The following is a 19,630-nucleotide window of genomic DNA, read 5'->3' as shown; positions in this document are numbered from 1 at the left end:
GCAGCCTTGACCAAAAGATGAAACATTTCGGTAGCTCATTCTTTCCCCAGCGTATGACATTTAGTGACTCTCTAAGTATGCAGCTATCATGACTAATGCCTCCGGTTTTCAGTTTGGTACCATCCTTTAATTCCAATTGGAAATTGCCCTATAACATTTTACTTTACAGCTTTCCTATCCATAAAGGCCAAAACTATAAAGTATACATTTTATACATTATACAAAGGAAGGTGATTGCAGGAACATTCTAAATATTCCTGCTCCTAGTTCTCTCTTCATTGCTTCCACCTTGGCCTACAACTCACCACCACATCCTGCTGTCCTTTTCCAGCTGCTTGCCAGCTTCCTCTTCTGATCTACTTCATTATGCTGCTTTCCCCCCACTAAGCCCCCCAAAACTCATTGCCGGGAAGGTTGAGTACTAGCTCCCGAAATTCTTCCCCTTGTCAGAGATATTCCTCTGTGGCAGGGATCAGCAAACTTTTTCAGCAGGGGGCTGGTCCACTGTCCCTCAGACCTTGTGGGGGGCCGGACTATATTTTGAAAAAAATAAATAAAAAATGAACAAATTCCTATGCCCCACAAATAACCCAGAGATGCATTTTAAATAAAAGCACACATTCTACTCATGTAAAATCACCAGACAGGCCCCACAAATAACCCAGAGGTGCATTTTAAATAAAAGGACAAATTCTATTCATGTAAAAACACGCTGATTCGCAGACCGTCTGCGGGCCGGATTTAAGAAGGTGATTGGGCCAGATCCGGCCCCCGGGCCTTAGCTTGCCTACCCATGCTCTGTGGCATAAAGGTTGTTCACATGTGCGACCTTCACCCTTTTGCACTTTTGAGGGGCTGCAGGTGAAGAGTCATTTCAACACAACCTTCTGTTCTTTTTAAAAACTAGGAATTGACTACTAGCACTTGTGATCCCTTCCTTCTGCCATGCATCCATCCCTTGTTTTGTGTTTTAACCATCTGCGTACTGGACTCTGAAGGCTATTTTTTTATTATTATTATAATACATATTATCATAAATGGCAGAATAGAAGTAGTTACACAGGCTGTTTTGCATCGTTCAGCTGTGCCATTTTTACAAGCATTTTTTTATTTTATTTTAAGGATATCCAGGAAGCAAACTTCAAGACATCAAGCAGTAGGCTTCTCGCAGCTGTGATGTCAGCCCTGTGCCACACATCTGTGAAACTGACCTCCATCTTTCCTATTGCATATGATGGAGAAGTCTTACTGCATTCTATGGTGAAACAAGTTAGCACTGAAAATGACTCTGCGCTGGCCCATCGCTTCCCTCTGCTGGTAGCACACATGGAAAAACTTAGTCAGGCGAGTATCAGCTACAAAAGCACACAGCGTATATCATAATAATCTGATATGAGACATTCCGTTCTGATGTGCCAATTTGTTCTGCAGAGTGAAGAAAACATCTCAGGGATGACAAGCTTTCGTGAAGTACTTGAAAAGATGCTGGTGATTGTCGTGTTGCCAGTAAGAAATAGCCTTAGGCGTGAAAATGAACTTTTCTCTGCACACCTGGTTTCTAACACCTGTGGATTACTTGCCAGTATTGTGAGTGAACTCACAGCTTCTGCACTGGGATCGGAGGTAATGTGGTTAATTCATAATCCCTCTGTCTCTGGATTGGTAGGTGCATGCTAAGATAAGACAGCATTTCCATATTTAGATATTTTTCTTTCACGAGTGAATCATGTTTCATTCCAGAAATCATGCAACCAATTTGAAGCCTGTAGTGGATTTTGTTAGGTGTTGTGTTGTCCATATAAAACTAGGTGTTCCTAGTTCCTTTAGTCATTTTCTTTTCTAGGGATAGTTAAACAGTTCGCTGATAAATGGATTATTTTATTAAGGAACAGTGCTTGATAGGACAGTTTCATTCATGTAAGTTGATTTAGAAGCAAGGATCTAATTTAAAATAGCCTTAAATTGGATTTTTCTCTGCTCATTGCTGTCTTCCTTCTTTCCAGGTTGATGGACTTAATTCTCTTCATTCTGTCAAGTCAAGCCCAAATCGATTCACAAAAACAAGTCAAGGAAGAAGCTGGAATACAGGGAATGGATCCCCTGACGCAATTTGCTTCTCTGTGGACAAACCTGGGGTTATTGTTGTAGGATTCTCTGTCTACGGAGGAGGAGGAATCCATGAATATGAACTGGAAGTACTAGTTGATGATGTATGTACTTCACAATTGTTCATGAAAAGCCCCTGCAATTCAACTACGTTGTTGCCTTTACTGCTAGAATAGTAATAATAATAAAAATCCACATAAAACTGTTGCAAACATTGGACTCCTGGGCCTCACCCGAAAACAGTGCAGCCCAGTTTAAATATAATGTTAATATCCCCCTCTCTTGTACGATATATGTCAGAGTTGTTGTGGTGGTAGAGAATAGGAGGCTGGAGAATCCCTAGGAAGCAAGCACCTTAGTTCTTGTCAAGCGCATGGCTTGGAAGCTCGCACTTGCTTTTTAGGGGTGCTGAGGAATGCGGTTTAAATGCTGAAGGGCAGGCAATTGTGAGGGGAAGTAACATTAAAAAATTATCTTCAAGGACAAAATATGGAATGGGGCGATAGGCAGAAACTGTTCCCTACTCCGAGGAGCTTGCAATCAAATTTAATACAGGAGAAACAGCAGAAGAATGGGGAGGGAAGTGGAGGCAGGTGTAAACAGGGAAGCAATATGTGGTTGTTTCACTTACATGTACTTAGACTAGGTTTACAGTAGGACATGGTAACTAGGGATCGAGCCCAAAGGCTGTACCTAAAAAGGTGGGTTTTGAGCAGGCATAAGAAAGAAAAAGGGACGCGGGTGGTGTTGTGGGTTAAACTGCAGAGCCTAGGACTTGCCGATCAGAAGGTCGGCGGTTCGAATCCCCACGACTGGGTGAGCTCCCGTTGCTCGGTCCCTGCTCCTGCCAACCTAGCAGTTCAAAAGCACATCAAAGTGCAAGTAGAGAAATAGGTACCGCTCCGGCGGGAAGGTAAAGGGCGTTTCCATGCGCTGCTCTGGTTCGCCAGAAGCGGCTTAGTCATGCTGGCCACATGACCCGGAAGCTGTACGCCAGCTCCCTCAGCCAGTAAAGCGAGATGAGTGCCGCAACCCCAGAGTCGGCGACGACTGGACCTAATGGTCAGGGGTCCCTTTACCTTTAAGAAAGAGAATCACACAAGTTTTCTAGGAGGCAGTTCCAAATATATGGGGCACCAAGGGGACTTTGGGGTGGTGGAGCTGCAGATAACAGGCAGAGGAATATCCAGATTAATTTTTTTACATAACCTTTAAATATTTACCTTTGCTTCTTTTTATTTATAGAGTGATCATACAGGAGATTCAACTCATTCTCACAGATGGACATCTCTAGAATTAGTTAAAGGGACGTATACTACAGATGACTCCCCGAGTGATATTGCTGAAATTAAACTTGACAAAGTTGTTCCTCTGAAGGTAAATCAAACGATTTCCCCCCCTGCAACTGAAAAATAGATCTGCATTATGCGCATGTATTTTATTTCAATTCAACAATTTATTTGCTGATTAACATTTTAGGGAGCAATCTTACACACAAGAAGCTGGTTTAAAGCAATATTTCTGTAAATTAAACCGGCATAAAGTATTCCCGATCCAAACTCCATTCAGGAGTGGGGCTACTGTGGACTGAGCACACACACACACACACACACACACACACACACAGACACACACACACACCAAACATTTTGCAAAATTTTAAAAAATCCGCCCGGATGGTGATTTCACCTTTGGCATCTCGGGCATGTCCAGGAAATTCTGGATGTACCGCAACCCTAAGCTGGTGTAGCCCTACTGCCATGGAAACATTTTGCCTCGGCCAGGAATCCACTGGTTCCAAACATGCTTTTCCCAGAGGCTGTTGCTGTTAGAGAATTTTCATCTTCCCTTAAAAATTTCAGGACAGCTCATGTAAAACGATCAAGCAAAATGTTGCTGCTTAGTCTAATATTGCCTGCTTTCCTGGCTTTTAATTGAAGGAGAATGTGAAATATGCAGTTCGTTTGAGGAACTACGGGAGTCGGACAGCTAATGGGGATGGAGGGATGACCACTGTTCAGTGTCCAGATGGTGTCACGTTCACTTTCAGTACGTGTAGTTTGAGCAGCAATGGCACAAATCAAACACGGGGACAGATCCCACAGATTCTCTATTACAGGTATGAACTATATAATTGCATTATGTGAATTTTGTTTAGTTTTGAATTTATGTGGGTTATGAACATGTAAAAATCAATTGAAGGCATTGTATTCCACCTTATTTCACTTAGAAATGTTGTTTTGGTATAGTGCTTGCTTTATTGTTTTCGAAAAAGAACTTTCCTAAATGGCCCTTCATGAAGAGATATTTTATATACAGTGGTACCTCTGGTTACGTACTTAATTCGTTCCAGAGGTCTGTTCTTAACCTGAAACTGTTCTTAACCTGAAGCACCACTTTGGCTATTGGGGCCTCCTGCTGCCGCCGCGCCGCCGGAGCACAATTTCTGTTCTCATCGTGAAGCAAAGTTCTTAACCTGAGGTAATATTTCTGGGTTAGCGGATTCTGTAACCTGAAGCGTATGTAACCCGAGGTACCACTGTATTTATTTGCACACATACACACAGAGATAAAGAGAGAGAAGAATATATCATATATAGGACAGGCTGAAGGATGCTTTTAAATATCTATATGTCTGGTGACATTGTTGGAAAAGCGTTGTATTTTTCTGTATTAGCTCATCTTACTTGATACTCCCTGAGAATTGCTCATGTTTTATTGGTTTCATTTTCTAGAAGCGAGTATGATGGTGATCTACAGTCACAACTCTTAAGTAAAGCCAATGAAGAAGATAAAAATTGTAGCAGAGCACTTTCTGTCGTGAGTGCTGTGGTACGAGCTGCTAAAGACCTTTTACACAGGGCTCTTGCTGTAGACGGTAAGAATACGTTGCAAAAAGGCCTGAATTAGATAGTCTGTCCAAAAAACTAAAGAACAAACCAAGGAAAGAATTCATTTCAAAATGGGAAGTATTTAAAACATATTTGAAAATTAATAATACTGACTTAAAATCCGTAGCGGCTTTTGAATAATTCCAGCGATATCGTTCACTAGTTAGACAATTTAACATATTTTGATTTAACTTGAGATGACAGTACTAACATGTATTGGCAGTTAAGAATGGTTTTGAATTATGGAGTAGATGGGAAGTCGGGTTTAAAAAGAAGAGACCATTAGTTTTAAGGATTATGAAATTTGTATTAATTGTGTATGGTGAGACTGATGGTATTTTCACTATGGTTATTTTGTCCCTTTTTGTTGTGTGTTGAGCACAAAAAAAGAGGCCTGGATTCTCCTTATTCTCCTTATTCAAGATCTGTTTGTGATAGTGAGGTTCTGTAGTGCGAATGTTTGCTCATGACATCTTCACTTATTAAATTTTTGCACATAATAAATACAATAAATGGTGCAACAGTTTGCATTAAAAATAAAGGTAATATCCAAATCTGAATCCAGGGATGACTAGCATCGGACCCCTGAAGGATTTTTAGTCTCCCCCCCAACTCCAAAATTTGTCATTTTTTAATTTAAAAAACATCACTTCTACGGGTCACCTGCTGGGTGGTTGTTTTGCCAAAGGCAAGGTGGTTCTTTTAAAATGAGATTCAGAAGCGATACAAAATACACAATTGAGTGGGAAGATTAAATAAAGCGATATCAGTATTGCAGCATTGGATAAAATAATGTAAAATGTAAACATTGTGGTATAAATTCATATAACATGGTCCACCCAGAGAACAAGTGTATATAAGAGTCGTTAATTTCAGTGTGAGAGATTTGAGCACGTTCTTAATTCTCCCACTGAAATGGATAGGACACCAGATGTTTAGCTTGATCATGCCTTTAATGAGTAATTTAATTGTTCTGCTTTAAGTGAGTAGTGGAATATGATTGGTATCTTCATATCTCAGTATCTCAGGGTTTTTATTGTCCTTGTTGTTTTAGCGGATGACATTCCAGAACTGCTCAGCTCTTCCAGTCTCTTTTATATGCTCCTTCCTCTTATCATTGCCTATATTGGACCTGTGGCTGCAGCTATTCCCAAGGTATGTGGCTAACAGTCTCCGTAGCATTCAGGATGGAGTTGTGCTTCACATGGACCCATTTTTGCTCCAGAGGTTACCTTTCAATTCCGTTAACAAGCGGTAATCCTCCTAACCGTTTGTCCATCTCCTCGCCTCCTGCCTGAATGAGCATGGCACTCTCTGTAAATGTATGTCTCTCTTGCATCAACTCTTTTAGATAGTCAGACTCACTTTTTGTGTCCTTCATCTTGCTTCGCTGGGCAAGCAGATGTCTAGCGCCATGTTGGATGGTGCATCATATTTGTGTATATGTCTCATTATATCTTCCACCTCTGACAAAGATCACAAGGTCTGTAGTTTACCTTGGTGGCGCTGTAACGAAATATCTCTCATCATGTGGCTTGTCACACTGTGGCCTGCATTAAGCCTAACACCTGAATGAAGCACTGCAAAATTGATCTCTGCACCTTGTCTAAGGCAGCTTTTGGGAGGCAAGTGGTCCAGCATGTGCTCCTGTCAATAGATATCTAAACCTGCCCTGTACTTGGTTAGCTTGAGAACATCCTACTTGAGGACTTGGTACACATAAGGGAAAAAGGAGCTCTGAATGATATTTTTTACTTGAGCGTATTTATCTCTTCAAGGCCCCAACCTGGTCTGGCTGCCGTATACAACGTTAAGGTATTTTATGATTGGCTCATTAGTTATCTGTGCACTTTCAGAGACTACCTGGTATTATGTATGCTGTTTGCATTGTTTTGGATACCTTGTTTCAATGTGAGACTTCGTAGCTTGGTCATTAATGTACTGAGGCTTCACAAGGCATGGATGAGTTCTTTGACGTGATAGTGTCCCTGCCTCTAAGCACTAGGGGGTGTCTTTATACTCAGGTAAAAATACCTTTCAGGTAATACCAGTACCCCTTTTACACCAAAGATCAGGACTAGGTCGAGATAATGTAACATTATTTACACGAACACTGTAAAGCAAACCGAGATGCATTTTCAGTTTTGCAAACACGTGATCATGTTTATCATGCGACAGGTTGCTGTAGAGGTTTTTGGCCTAGTTCAGCAGCTGCTTCCATCTGTAGCTGTTTTGAACCAGAAATATGCTCCTCCGGCCTTCAACCCCAACCAGTCGACCGACAGCACTACAGGAAACCAACCTGAACAAGGGCTTTCTGCTTGTACTACCTCTAACCACTACGCTGTCATTGAATGCGAACACCCCTACAAGCCAGCATGTGTCACCCATTACAAGGTAGGTTCTTCATTGGAGTCTGCATCACTCTTCTTATGAGTTTCGTACGATGTTGAATTATTTTGCAAAGCGGGTTGTTTTGTTTCATTTTGTACTCCATGTCAGATGTTGTGTAAATGGCAAAGAATGGAACACATTATATTTAATGTTGTTGTTGTTGTTATTTTATTTCTACCCCGCCCATCTGGCTGGGTTTCCCCAGCCACTGTGGGCGGCTTCCAGCAAAAGATTAAAAATACATTAAAACATCAGTCATTAAAAACTTCCCTAAACAGGGCTGCCTTCAGATGTCTTCTAAATGTCATATAGTTGTTTATTTCCTTGACATCTGATGGGAGGGCATTCCACAAGGCGGGTGCCACTTGTAGCAATGTTTGCAAGGTTTCATTTTAGTTCTGTTTGCTTAAATAAACTTCAACATCATTGTGAATGTAACCTAATTGTGAACAGCCATTTACAACAACAGCAACAACAACAACAACAACAAACCAGTTAAGGAGAAAATATTTTTATTTCCCAACTTTTTCTCAGGTGACATTTCCAGAATGTGTCAGGTGGATGACAATAGAATTTGACGCTCAGTGCGGAACTGCTCAATCAGAGGATGTTCTTCGCTTGCTCATTCCTGCCCGAATCATCCAGTTTTCAGGTTTTGGACCAAAGCAGGCTTCTGTTCATGAAAATCTCAATTCATGGATAGAACTGAAGAAATTTTCAGGCTCATCTGGGTGGCCTACAATGGTCTTGGTGCTTCCAGGTAATTACATTGAGAATATATATATATATATATATATATATATATATATATATATACACACACACACACACACACACACACACACACTAGATGAAATATTTGTCTGGCCTTTATGCATGCGAAGTTATAATCTGTTAAATGGTGTTATGTAATGGTGGGATTTTAATATCATAAGACATTGATTTGCATAGTGAATAAATATTTCAAATACAGTGGTACCTCTAGTTACGAACTTACTTCGTTCCGGAGGTCCGTTCTTAATCTGAAACTGTTCTTAACTAGAGGTGTGCTTTCGCTAATGGGGCCTCTTGCTGCTGCTGCTGCACCACCGGCACACGATTTCCATTCTCATCCTGGGGCAAAGTTCTCAACTCGAGGTAACTCTTCCAGGTTAGCAGAGTTTGTAACCTGAAGCGTTTGTAACCTGAGGCGTTTGTAACTCAAGGTACCACTGTATGAATCTTTGGAAGCAGCAAGGCCTTCTTAGTGCACAGATATGTCATTTCTGCTGATGAGGATCAGCTGATGACTAAGTGGTTGAGTGGATATGAAATCATGTTGATTAACTAAGAAGAAAACTGGGTGTTGTGCTTTGATTATCTTCTACTTTTAATCCAGAACCACATCCCCTGGATGCTGTACCAGAATAGTAGAGGTTAATTACTAGGGCATGTAACAAAGAGCAGTGGTAAACAACATGAATACAATTACTTGTGAATTAAGATAAAGAAGTACACAGCTTGGCTTTCAAATTACAGGCAGATCTTGCATTTGATTGTAGGTGAATTGTTGCTCACATTTGTTGCTTTGCTAAATCTAGTATTTCCCCTTAGGTAATGAGGCGCTCTTCTCACTGGAAACTGCATCAGACTATGTGAAAGATGAAAAAGCTTCTTTTTATGGTTTCAAGTGTTTTGCAATTGGTTATGAATTTAGCCCGGGACTTGATGAGGTGAGGATACACTTAAGTGTTGCAGCCTTTAAAATTATCATAATTTTCTACATGCAGATTCATTGTATTGCTTTAGTTCATTTTTAACCTGAAATATTTGTTAGATGTATGCATGTGAGACTACTTTGATTGTTGGCTTTTCTAGTGTGTTCTCTAGGGTATAGAAATGTGAACCAAGTTTTATCACAAAAGGTTCTGGGGACTTAACTATTAGTGTCAATATCTGGACTTTATAATCCATGAAGTGTTGCATTCATTTTATAGGTCAGTGTTATAGAAAAACCATCCATTAATCTAGCCATGGTTCCCTTCCACATTGCTGAAATGCATGGGTTCTGGGTTACTGAAAATGACCTGCTGGTTGCAGAATGCATGCCTCACCAAGCACTCGTTTATAAGTGGATATATTAAGTTTGTCTTCAGGAGGAGAATATGGGGGAATTTGCTGCATTCCTAAAACCATATGTAAAATCATTTTGTCTTCTTTATTTTAAGGGTATCATTCAGCTTGAAAAAGAGCTAGCCAACTTAGGAGGAGCATGTGCAGCTGCGTTGATGAAAAAAGATCTGGCCCTCCCCATTGGTATGTCTCTCTGATAGGGATGGTTTTGTTGGATTCGGCACAAAACTAGCAACACTTGCTTTGTGTAGAAGGAGGGCAGACAAGGATGTGCTGACAAAAATAACCGACGTGATCCAGGGCTTGTGCATACTAAACAAGATATTTTATGTTGTTGAACAGCAGCTTTCGGTGCCATATCACAAACTGCTTTTGAGATTCTCCCAAGCTTCAATACTGGTTTGCCATGTGATGTGCAGGGCTGCTACTTTGATGGAGGGAGAGCCAACAGGCCTGCCTGCTGCAAGGAACAGATTGCCAGGCAGTTTTCTGGATTGTGGCCAATTGGCCTAATCTGCCAGTCATTTCAAGATAGTTTAAAACGTTGTGTGTGTGTTTTTAATGATAACTCATAAGTTGAAATCTTTTTATGAAGATATTTTTATTCTGGTGGTTTTTTTTAATATAAAGAGGTACATATCCCCCCCTCTTTTTTTGTCTTGACTTAGTAGGACTGAGAAAAATGACTGGCTTTTAGTTTTTTAGTAGGCCCTATCTGTGTAGTAGAATGTAGGCATCAAGAGAATGGTCCTTTTTTGTGGTGGCTCCCCAGTTGTGGAATGCTCTCACCAGAGAGGCTCTCCTGGCACCATCATTACATGTCTTTAGGCACCAGGCAAAAAAAATTCCTCTTTACCCCGCTCTATGGCTATTAAATAATCCATGGCCTTTGAAAGTGTGGGGGAGAGGACTATTATTATGATGACTATTTTATTGTTAGGCTGTCTGTCAGAATGCTTTTAATAACATTTTTATCACTGATGTTCTGTATTGTACTTACAGGTAGGTAGCCATGTTGGTCTGCCGTAGTCGAAACAAAATAAAATTCCTTCCAGTAGCACCTTAGAGACCAACTAAGTTTGTTATTGGTATGAGCTTTTGTGTGCATGCACACTTCTTCAGATACATGTGTTCTTCAGATACATGTGCTCATGCCAATAACAAACTTAGTTGGTCTCTAAGGTGCTACTGGAAGGAATTTTTGTTTTGTTTTGTTCTGTATTGTGTTTTGAATGCCATACACCACCCTGGGACCTTTCAATAAGGGGTGGTATATAAATTTAATTGTTGTTGTTGTTGTTTTCCCTCCTTTCAGGGTTTCTTAATGTTAGTTTTGGATATGGTTTGAACTCTGTTTTCTGAGGCTCTTTTCCTAAGAGGTAGAAAGCAGGAATTCTGTCATTACTAGAAATTAGATTAAGGGGAAGAGCCAGTTACCCAGTTTGTCACATGAAGTGAGGTTAGGGGAACACTCGGTATACAGATAAAACCTTAAAATGTGTTTTGATTTCATGACATTATTTACTCCATCCAAGCAGGCAATGAATTTGAAGAAGATCTTGAGATCCTGGAAGAAGCTGCTCTGCAGGTAGACAATTAACTGCTGCCTTTGTAAAATAAACCACTGAGATTCTTTGCTAATTGGTACAAAACAGAAAGCACAGTGGTTTAATTTGGCTTGCTTAGGAGAACTTCAGTGTGTAATAGAATTTCTCAAAATAATAGCTGCAGCAGGGGGCAAGGTCTGTGATGAGCAGTGTGTATACCAGTTCAGGAGATCTCAAGTTGGTCTATTCAAAGCATCATCTTTTCAAGATTTCCTTCCATTTAACACCTGATATAATTCATTAGAGCAGTGGTTTCCAGTTAGCTGAGAACTGTGGACCCTCTGTTTTTCAAAAGCCAAGCGACGGACCCCCTACTTTTGAACATTTTGATATCTGTATGATAGTTTTGGTTGTGTGAATGGTGCCACAGATCCCCTGGGCAGGTGCCGCGAACCACCAATTGGGAACCACTGCATTAGAGCAATATTATATGATCTGAAAGAGAGTTGCAACCTTTCTTCCTGTGATGCAGCCTGCTAGTTTACCTTATTTATTGAATTTTTATTTATTAGTTATTTGGACTATTTATATTCCGCCTACTAACAAAGGTTCTCGAGGCAGCTTTCAGGTATTTAAAATACAGTGGCATAGATAAGAGTTGTACTGCATGTATAATCACTAAAAATGCATATACTTGTCTCTTGGCCTAGACATATTTTTCTGAGCTATTCACAAAAGGGTGCTGTCCAGTATACAGTTGTTAGGATCAGCAATTTAAAGGATGGCACCAAAAGATATATTCTGAGTTATGCTCCTGTTCAGGGAGTGCTTTGAAGGGTGCAGGTTTGGAAATCCATGAGGTCTTTTTGCTTTAGATTGCTGAGAAGTAAGATTTGGGTTTTAGAGAGTACCTCCTTTATAATCCTTTAGTTTTACTAGTTTTAATTTGAAATTATAACGAAGCCATTGCATTCTGTATGTATTTGATGCTCTAGGGCAGTGTTCTCAACCTGTGGGTCCCCAGATGTTGTTGGACTACAACTCCCATCATCCCTGAGCTCTGGCCTTGCTAGCTAGGGGTGATGGGAGTTGTAGTTCATCAACAGCTGGGGATCCACAGGTTGAGGAAGGCTGCTCTAGGGACTTTTGATAGACTGGGTTGGCTCACATTTCCAGGTAGACCATAGTAAATGTTTAATTCCAGTTCTTCACCCTTCCCCTGCTCCTGGTCTTGTCAGGTGCAACAAACCATAGCCTTGACTGGTTGTGTCTTCTGAACCTGAGGCTTATGGTTTGTTTTCCCCGAAGGTACCACAAGTGGCAAGCCAAAAATAAACATTGGCTACTACTTGGGGTTTGTTTGAACAGAAATAAATCGGAAGCCTGGGTTCAGATGACGTGTCTAGCCAAGGCTTGTTGTTTCTTGCTCCCAGTGTGATATGGCCAGGAGTAGCGGGGGACTGAAGTGGAGACTTTTGGGAATTCAATTTGGATTTACATGACATGCAGATGCAGCTGTTGGGCCCCAATTTTACAAATAAAATAAATAATTGAATTGATTACCAGAAATCTTATTTTAAATGCAACCCATGTAAACGCTAAGTGATATTTCACAACCTTCTCCAGGTTTGCAAGACTCACTCTGGCATCCTGGGAAAAGGTTTAGCATTATCTCATTCGCCAACTATCTTGGAGGCCCTTGAAGGAAATCTCCCTCTGCAAGTACAAAGCAATGAACAATCATTTTTGGAGGATTTCATTTCATGTGTACCAGGATCAAGTGGCGGACGACTTGCAAGGTATTGTTATTACCAAGTTACATCCATGACCACCTCTATTACTGTGCTATCGTTTTGAATAAATATGACCCACAAGCACCGCAGCACCAAAGTATTCCTTCTATTATTCCTTATTTGTTACTTTGAAAAGCGTGCATTTCCCCTTCTATGTTTAATTGCCTTTGGAGGTTTTTTTTTGTAAGTAAGTACAGGAAAGTACAGCTGCCATTTTGAGTCTTTAGAATGAAATATAGCACAAGTGCTATATAAACCGAAGTCTTAGCAGGGGTGTTTTAATCAGAATGCTTTGTTGTTAAAGGTAGTACTTTTCTGTGACAAACTAAGATCTTGTTTTTGATAGCTTTATCTTGCTTCCTGTAACACATATGCTGCTGATTTACAAGGGGTTGGATTAGATAATCTTTGGGGATCCCTTCCAACTCCACAATTTTGTCTTGTTCTATACCCCACTTTGATATTATTTCCCCAAGAACACAGGGCAGGAGTCAACTAATGAACCCTAACATCAGCAAGGCTTCCCCCCTCCCCCTCCATGCCCCTCAAAATTTCCTTTGGGGGAGTTGGGAGAATGTAATAGTTCCACACTTGAACTCCACCAAATGAGTTATATATGTTAAATGGCTTTATCCTTCCTGTTTTAGATGGCTTCAACCAGATTCGTATGCAGATCCCCAGAAAACATCCTTGATTCTGAATAAAGATGACATACGTTGTGGCTGGCCTACTATTATTACCGTGCAAACAAAAGACCAGTATGGTGATGTTGTTCACGTGCCTAATATGAAGGTAACTTTAAAAAGGTGCCTTCCATAGTTCCAGTTACAGATAGGTAGCCGTGTTGGTCTGCCATAGTCAAAACAAAAAAAATTTTTTTCCTTCCAGTAGCACCTTAAAGACCAACTAAGTTAGTTCTTTGTATGAGCTTTCGTGTGCATGCACACTTCTTCAGATACACTGAAACAGAAGTTGCCAGATCCTTCTATATAGTGAGAAGGTGGGGAGGGGTATTACTCAGAAGGGTGGTGGGAATGGGTGATTGGCAGATAGCTGTGATGAGCCTGTTGACGACTCTTAACGACTGCAATAGGTCTTACAGGAAAAAGCAAGGGGTGAGAAGGTGAAAAAGGGCCATTTTTCACTTTCTCACCCCTTGCTTTTTCCTGTAAGACCTATTGCAGTCGTTAAGAGTCGTCAACAGGCTCATCACAGCTATCTGCCAATCACCCATTCCCACCACCCTTCTGAGTAATACCCCTCCCCACCTTCTCACTATATAGAAGGATCTGGCAACTTCTGTTTCAGTGTATCTGAAGAAGTGTGCATGCACACGAAAGCTCATACCAAGAACTAACTTAGTTGGTCTTTAAGGTGCTACTGGAAGGAAAAAAATTTTTTTTGTTTTAAAAAGGTGGTTTTCCTGTCACCCCTTGCTTGATCTTTATGCAATTTGGAATACAACTAGCACAAAGAATCTCAACTCGCCCTCTGCAGATGTGTGAAATAGTTTTGTTTTTCCCATACAGTGGTACCTCGGGTTACATACGCTTCAGGTTACAGACGCTTCAGGTTACAGACTCCACTAACCCAGAAATATTACCTTGGGTTAAGAACTTTGCTTCAGGATGAGAACAGAAATCGTGCTCCAGTGGCAGCAGGAGGCCCCATTAGCTAAAGTTGTGTTTCAGGTTAAGGACAGTTTCAGGTTAAGAACAGACCTCCAGAACGAATTAAGTACTTAACCTGAAGTACCACTGTATTTTGAGGAAGAAGCAGGTATTTTCCCACAATATTTTAGACAAGCCTATTGCTAGCTGTTTTTGTGGTATTGAATGGTATTTAATATACAGTGGTACCTCAGGTTACAAACGCTTCAGGTTACAGACGCTTCAGGTTACAGACTCCGCTAACCCAGAAATAGTACCTCAGGTTAAGAACTTTGCTTCAGGATGAGAACAGAAATCGGGTGGTGCAGCAACAGCGGGAGGCCCCATTAGCTAAAGTGGTACCTCAGGTTAAGAACAGTTTCAGGTTAAGAACGGACCTCCAGAACAAATTAAGTTCTTAACCTGAGGTACCACTGTATCCTCACCTTTCCTGTTTAAATCTGGCAGGTGGAAGTCAAGGCAATTCCTGTTTCCCAGAAAAAAACTTCATTGCAGCAAGAACAGGCAAAAAAACTTCAGCGCATCCCAGGCAGTCCCGCAGGCGCTGCTGCTTCCTCCACTGATCTGACTTTCGGAGGACTTCCCTCTCCAAAACTCGATGCCTCTTATGAACCAATGATAGTGAAGGAAGCTCGCTACATTGCTATTACAATGATGAAGGTAAACTGCTACTTAAGGCATACATTTTTAAATCTGTCTAATGAACAAAGGGACTCGAAGACTAACTAGAAATCTAGTGGGGTCAACATGTTTCTCCTTTTTATGTTGATGGGTATTCTTTACTGCTTTTGTAAAGAACAAGATTGTTCTTTAGAAAGACAATTCCGTTAAAGAGGTGACACGTGATTGTACTTTCATCATCTTTTACTCAAACTAGCTCATTTCAAGTCTGGAAATCCGTCTGCTCCTGCTGTTGGAAAGGATAGAAGCTTGACTTACATTCTCTAGGTCTTTACAGTTTTAATTAGGCAATGTTTCTTTGTATTCTCACTAGATAGACCAGGGTGTAATGAGGAAAAAACACATCACTTCATTCCTGAGTGACCGGTCCAGTTATATGAGAGTTCAAGTTCGGAAGCATGCTGAATGAAGCCACTAGCTATCTAATAAACTCCTTTCCCGTTCGGAGTATTCTCTTCAGGGATGGGAGTAATTTTATCCGTTTCTGATTATTTTCTGTGTGCTATTTGAGCTGAGGAACCAGGTTCTGACTCTTTCAATGAGTATTACAACAGATGTAATTTGATACGCTCTTTGCTTTATAGGTCTATGAAAATTATTCTTTTGAAGAGTTGCGCTTTGCTTCACCAACACCCAAGAGGTAATAATTTTGTGCAAAATGTAACATTTAAAATTATATACTATACAGTAATTTTTAAAACTGACTTCGTGTGATTTCATATGGGCTTATATTAAAGGAAGATGCCCCTCCCCAAACTGCAACAGCAGCTTCTCTAAACCTCTGGAGCAGTTTTTGAATGGATGTGAAAGGGCCTGCAGGGGGTAAAGTTCTGGTTCTTCAGCTTGCACATACAGCTTTGTGTACAACTCAGTGTCTAAGTTAAAACACTCTCTTATTGTACTTGCCTTATGCTTGGGGTAAAGCTATATTTGAAACTGAGTGGTTAGTTCCTTCTGCATTTGAATTTATTTTCACATTTTTATCTTTGGTGACTCTTTTCTAAACATGGTGTTTTGTCAGAATGAAACCAGGATCAAATTGCTATCGGTTTGTTTGGGAGCATCTATGCACTTGGTGGACTAAGTTTTTTTGGTTTTTTTTTAAATAATGGCAACCTGCATGCCATATCACAAAACCATTTTTGGAACTTCCCTTAGTTTTAAAAGTTAGAGGGTGGTGGAATGCTGCTGTTTGACAAAGGTACACAGTTGGTTGACATTTAAATATGAAATGTTTTGATTGGAAGGCATAATTGCTTTGGTTTTCCGTTTGTGTTCTTTCTTTCTTCTTAAAAATAATTTCACTGATGTTATATTATTACTTTGCTATTTTACATCAAACAAGCTTGCATGTAAAGAGAAACGAAGATACAGTACTAGATTTTCTAAGCATAGAGCTGGCAACCTGAATTGATATTCAAGCAGTGGGTGGTGTGTTGTCATTTCAGTATCCTTTTTCCCCCTCCCTAGACCAAGTGAAAACATGTTGATAAGAGTCAACAATGATGGAACTTACTGTGCTAACTGGACTCCAGGAGCAGTTGGTCTCTACACCATTCACGTTACCATCGATGGCATTGAAATAGGTACATAAAAGTCTGTATCTTTGTATGATGTCAATACACCTATAGAGGTATGCCAGAACATGGAAAGAGAGAGAGCTTTTAAAGTTAATCATAATGTTTTGAGGACATATAGCCTCTTCTTTTTACTCAAAAGGATATTAAAATACTTGAAAATAAAACAAATCCGAAAATTTGTCAGAGCACATAGTTGGAAAATGCATTAATAACAGTGTATGCATACATTTTAGCCTAAGTTAATAGTAGCAAATGCAATATCTTCCCATAGTGGCTGATTATCTCGCTATCTCTGTGTTAGCTGGTGGAGCTCTCTCCAACTTCCACAGTTGGAGACTGAGTCCACTTTGTGTTCAGCCTCAAACAGTAGCTCTGCTTAGTTTATGACTGAAATGCCAGTTGAGTTTTTTGCTGTCCAACTGTGCTTTGAACAACAAGATTTCCCCATATGTATCCTGTCATGGGCTGCTGGAGTTCCCTGTTGTGTGAGCAGTCCTTTAAATCCTTGACAAGGAATTATGTTTATATACACATTTCTTTCAAATAATATTCTGACAGATACTCCTCCTCCCCATGATACTTTATGACATTTTTATTATCATGTAAAGATTGAGGAGGGTACAGTGGTACCTCGGGTTATATACGCTTCAGGTTATAGACGCTTCAGGTTACAGACTCCACTAACCCAGAAATAGTACCTTGGGTTAAGAACTTTGCTTCAGGATGAGAACAGAAATCGCGCAGCAGCGGCGCAGCGGCAGCGGGAGGCCCTGTTAGCTAAAGTGGTGCTTCAGGTTAAGAACAGTTTCAGGTTAAGAACGGACCTCCAGAACGAATTAAGTTCTTAACCCGAGGTACCACTGTAATTGCTTGTGTTGCTTTATAATTGGCTGTACCTTCTGTCGTATGATTTTAATACTGTCATTTTTAAATGCAGTCTTTTATATAGTTGAACTTTTTATTGACTTGCAACCAGAATAAGAAGATCTAGCCTTGTCACTCCTTGTTTTTAATTTGGGTGCTTGGCACCATACTCTCTAAATTAATTTTTAAAAAAACATTTTAAAAATGGGAACAATTTAGATTTAGGAGTCACATTTATCATGCCTAATGCATTTCACAGGTTTAAGCTGCTTTGATGCCATAAGTAATTTTCACTTAACCAGCTAGAATTTTACCGCATTGCCAAGACCTGAATGTAACCCACTTCTCAATAAAATAACTTTCAAACAGTTACTTAGATTTCTTATATACACTTCATGGTAATTTTCTTAATTTACAGATGCTGGACTAGAAGTGAAAGTAAAAGATCCTCCGAAAGGAATGATACCACCTGGAACCCAGTTGGTAAAACCGAAAGCAGAGCCTTTACCAAATAAGGTATAAGAACGAAAACGTTTTTTAAAAAAATTACATTAGTGCATGTACACGACCTATATTATTTAGTATTTTTAAACTGCCAGAGCTCAGGGGTCCAGTCCCTAGCTTAGATGGACTAACATTTTAACTTCAAGGTAGCAATATATGTTTAAATGATGACGGGAAACTGCTAAAACAGAAAAGAAGAAAATTGTTGTATATTGTTAAAGATCTCCTCCTAATACTCAGTTCTGACTCCTTGGCAAACATACACAAATCAAATGTATTTTCAAAACTTGTTTATTGCATTTTATTTGTTATGTTAGGGTGGAAGAGGCTCTGCATTCTTACATTTATACTGGTTATCATAACTGTTTCACTTATATACCCCTTGGCTAGATGGTGCTTAACTATGTTATTCCCATCTTGCATAGCTGATTTTTCAGAAATGAATATCTTTGGGGGGGGGGTGTATTATGACCAAGCCATGGGGAAGAAAGCTTGAACCCTGTGACGGTCCCAGTCACAATCTATTCACAATGGAAGGAAAGCTTTTGCCTTCATAAGAATAAGGCATGTTCCTATAAACTTCTCAGTATCCCAAGAACTCCAAACAAAGTTTTGCTTTTTTTTTTTTAAGTGCAGTTCTAACATGAATTATGTGGGGATAGGTCTCACCAACATCATTAGGATTTGTACATGAAAAACGAGAGAAGCAGATGTTAAGTCCCAGTGATTATTTTGTTGCCCAACAGCTTTTCAGAACAAGAGTAGTTCCTGTTTACATACTTGCATTTACAACTAGGCTGGAATATCCCAACCTCTCATCTCATTCAGTTGACAGTGACTACTGTTTATATCTGACTTAAAGTAAACTCTGAATATCTAATTCTGTTGGTCCATGTGTGTTTGAGTGACTTTTATAACAGCCTTATTTTTCTATGGCTTCCAGAAGAGAACAGACTTTGATTTTTTGTTTTGGTTTCTTGTTCATCTGTCTGGGTGAGTTTAGCAGCTGACTATAGCTGTTTAGGAGGCTTTCCTCTTGAGCTCTGTGGATTTCCATAATCTGAAGCTGTATCTTTATACTCTTTTTAAAGAGCCCTTTTCCAGGTTTCTCTGCCTTACTGTCTCTTTGCTTCTCTTAGGTTCGCAAATTTGTGGCCAAGGACAGTGCAGGGCTGCGTATCCGTAGTCACCCTTCCCTTCAGAGTGAGCAGATAGGCATAGTAAAAGTCAATGGATCCATTACCTTTATTGATGAGGTAACTTGCAATAAATTTATATGGATTTGAGATCTAGATTAAATTACCACTTGCATATACAGACCAGAATCCAGAGAACACCATGACTAATCTCACATGGCCTTTGAATGTTTCAAATGTTTCTGAATGTGTTTCAGGCCAGAAGCCATGCTAGGCCATAGAAGCCTTTTTGAAATGGAATACTTTCAAAAGCAATTTGTAATATGGGGGCCTGCTGTTCACAGGAGAAAAA

The 19,630-nt window shown here is 40.0% G+C and overlaps 1 protein-coding gene and 2 long non-coding RNA genes across 35 annotated transcripts in view; 1 reads left to right on the top strand and 2 right to left on the bottom strand.

Annotated features, from left to right (window-relative positions):
* Positions 1-19,630, bottom strand: part of LOC310761305 — a 173,338-nt gene that overhangs the window by 19,970 nt on the left and 133,738 nt on the right. The gene's annotated exons all lie outside the window — the stretch shown is intronic.
* Positions 1-19,630, top strand: part of MYCBP2 (MYC binding protein 2) — a 140,683-nt gene that overhangs the window by 61,042 nt on the left and 60,011 nt on the right. For 12 of the 33 annotated variants that reach the window (XM_083610279.1, XM_083610281.1, XM_083610275.1 and 9 more), the window contains 19 exons: positions 1,123-1,344; positions 1,432-1,623; positions 2,004-2,210; positions 3,352-3,483; positions 4,047-4,225; positions 4,842-4,984; positions 6,052-6,152; positions 7,176-7,394; positions 7,926-8,151; positions 8,985-9,103; positions 9,599-9,686; positions 11,039-11,091; positions 12,677-12,849; positions 13,491-13,635; positions 14,961-15,173; positions 15,779-15,834; positions 16,665-16,780; positions 18,057-18,154; positions 19,282-19,398. In XM_083610279.1, coding sequence (XP_083466405.1) covers positions 1,123-1,344; positions 1,432-1,623; positions 2,004-2,210; positions 3,352-3,483; positions 4,047-4,225; positions 4,842-4,984; positions 6,052-6,152; positions 7,176-7,394; positions 7,926-8,151; positions 8,985-9,103; positions 9,599-9,686; positions 11,039-11,091; positions 12,677-12,849; positions 13,491-13,635; positions 14,961-15,173; positions 15,779-15,834; positions 16,665-16,780; positions 18,057-18,154; positions 19,282-19,398 — 2,799 coding nt within the window. The remainder of the gene's footprint in view (positions 1-1,122; positions 1,345-1,431; positions 1,624-2,003; positions 2,211-3,351; positions 3,484-4,046; positions 4,226-4,841; positions 4,985-6,051; positions 6,153-7,175; positions 7,395-7,925; positions 8,152-8,984; positions 9,104-9,598; positions 9,687-11,038; positions 11,092-12,676; positions 12,850-13,490; positions 13,636-14,960; positions 15,174-15,778; positions 15,835-16,664; positions 16,781-18,056; positions 18,155-19,281; positions 19,399-19,630) is intronic. The other 21 variants (XM_083610274.1, XM_083610273.1, XM_083610289.1 and 18 more) reach the window with 3 other exon arrangements.
* Positions 106-16,812, bottom strand: LOC310761341. Its single transcript, XR_014547405.1, has 3 exons — positions 16,711-16,812; positions 3,330-3,511; positions 106-533 (listed from the first exon to the last, which is right to left on the bottom strand). It is a non-coding gene; the product is annotated as an uncharacterized lncRNA (long non-coding RNA).

This window comes from Podarcis filfolensis, assembly GCF_964270895.1.
Source record: "Podarcis filfolensis genome assembly, chromosome: 4".
In the NCBI taxonomy this organism is placed as follows: Eukaryota; Metazoa; Chordata; class Lepidosauria; order Squamata; family Lacertidae; genus Podarcis; species Podarcis filfolensis.
The sequence above is the reverse complement of the archived record's forward strand: the minus strand, read 5'-3'. Positions and strand labels throughout refer to the sequence as shown.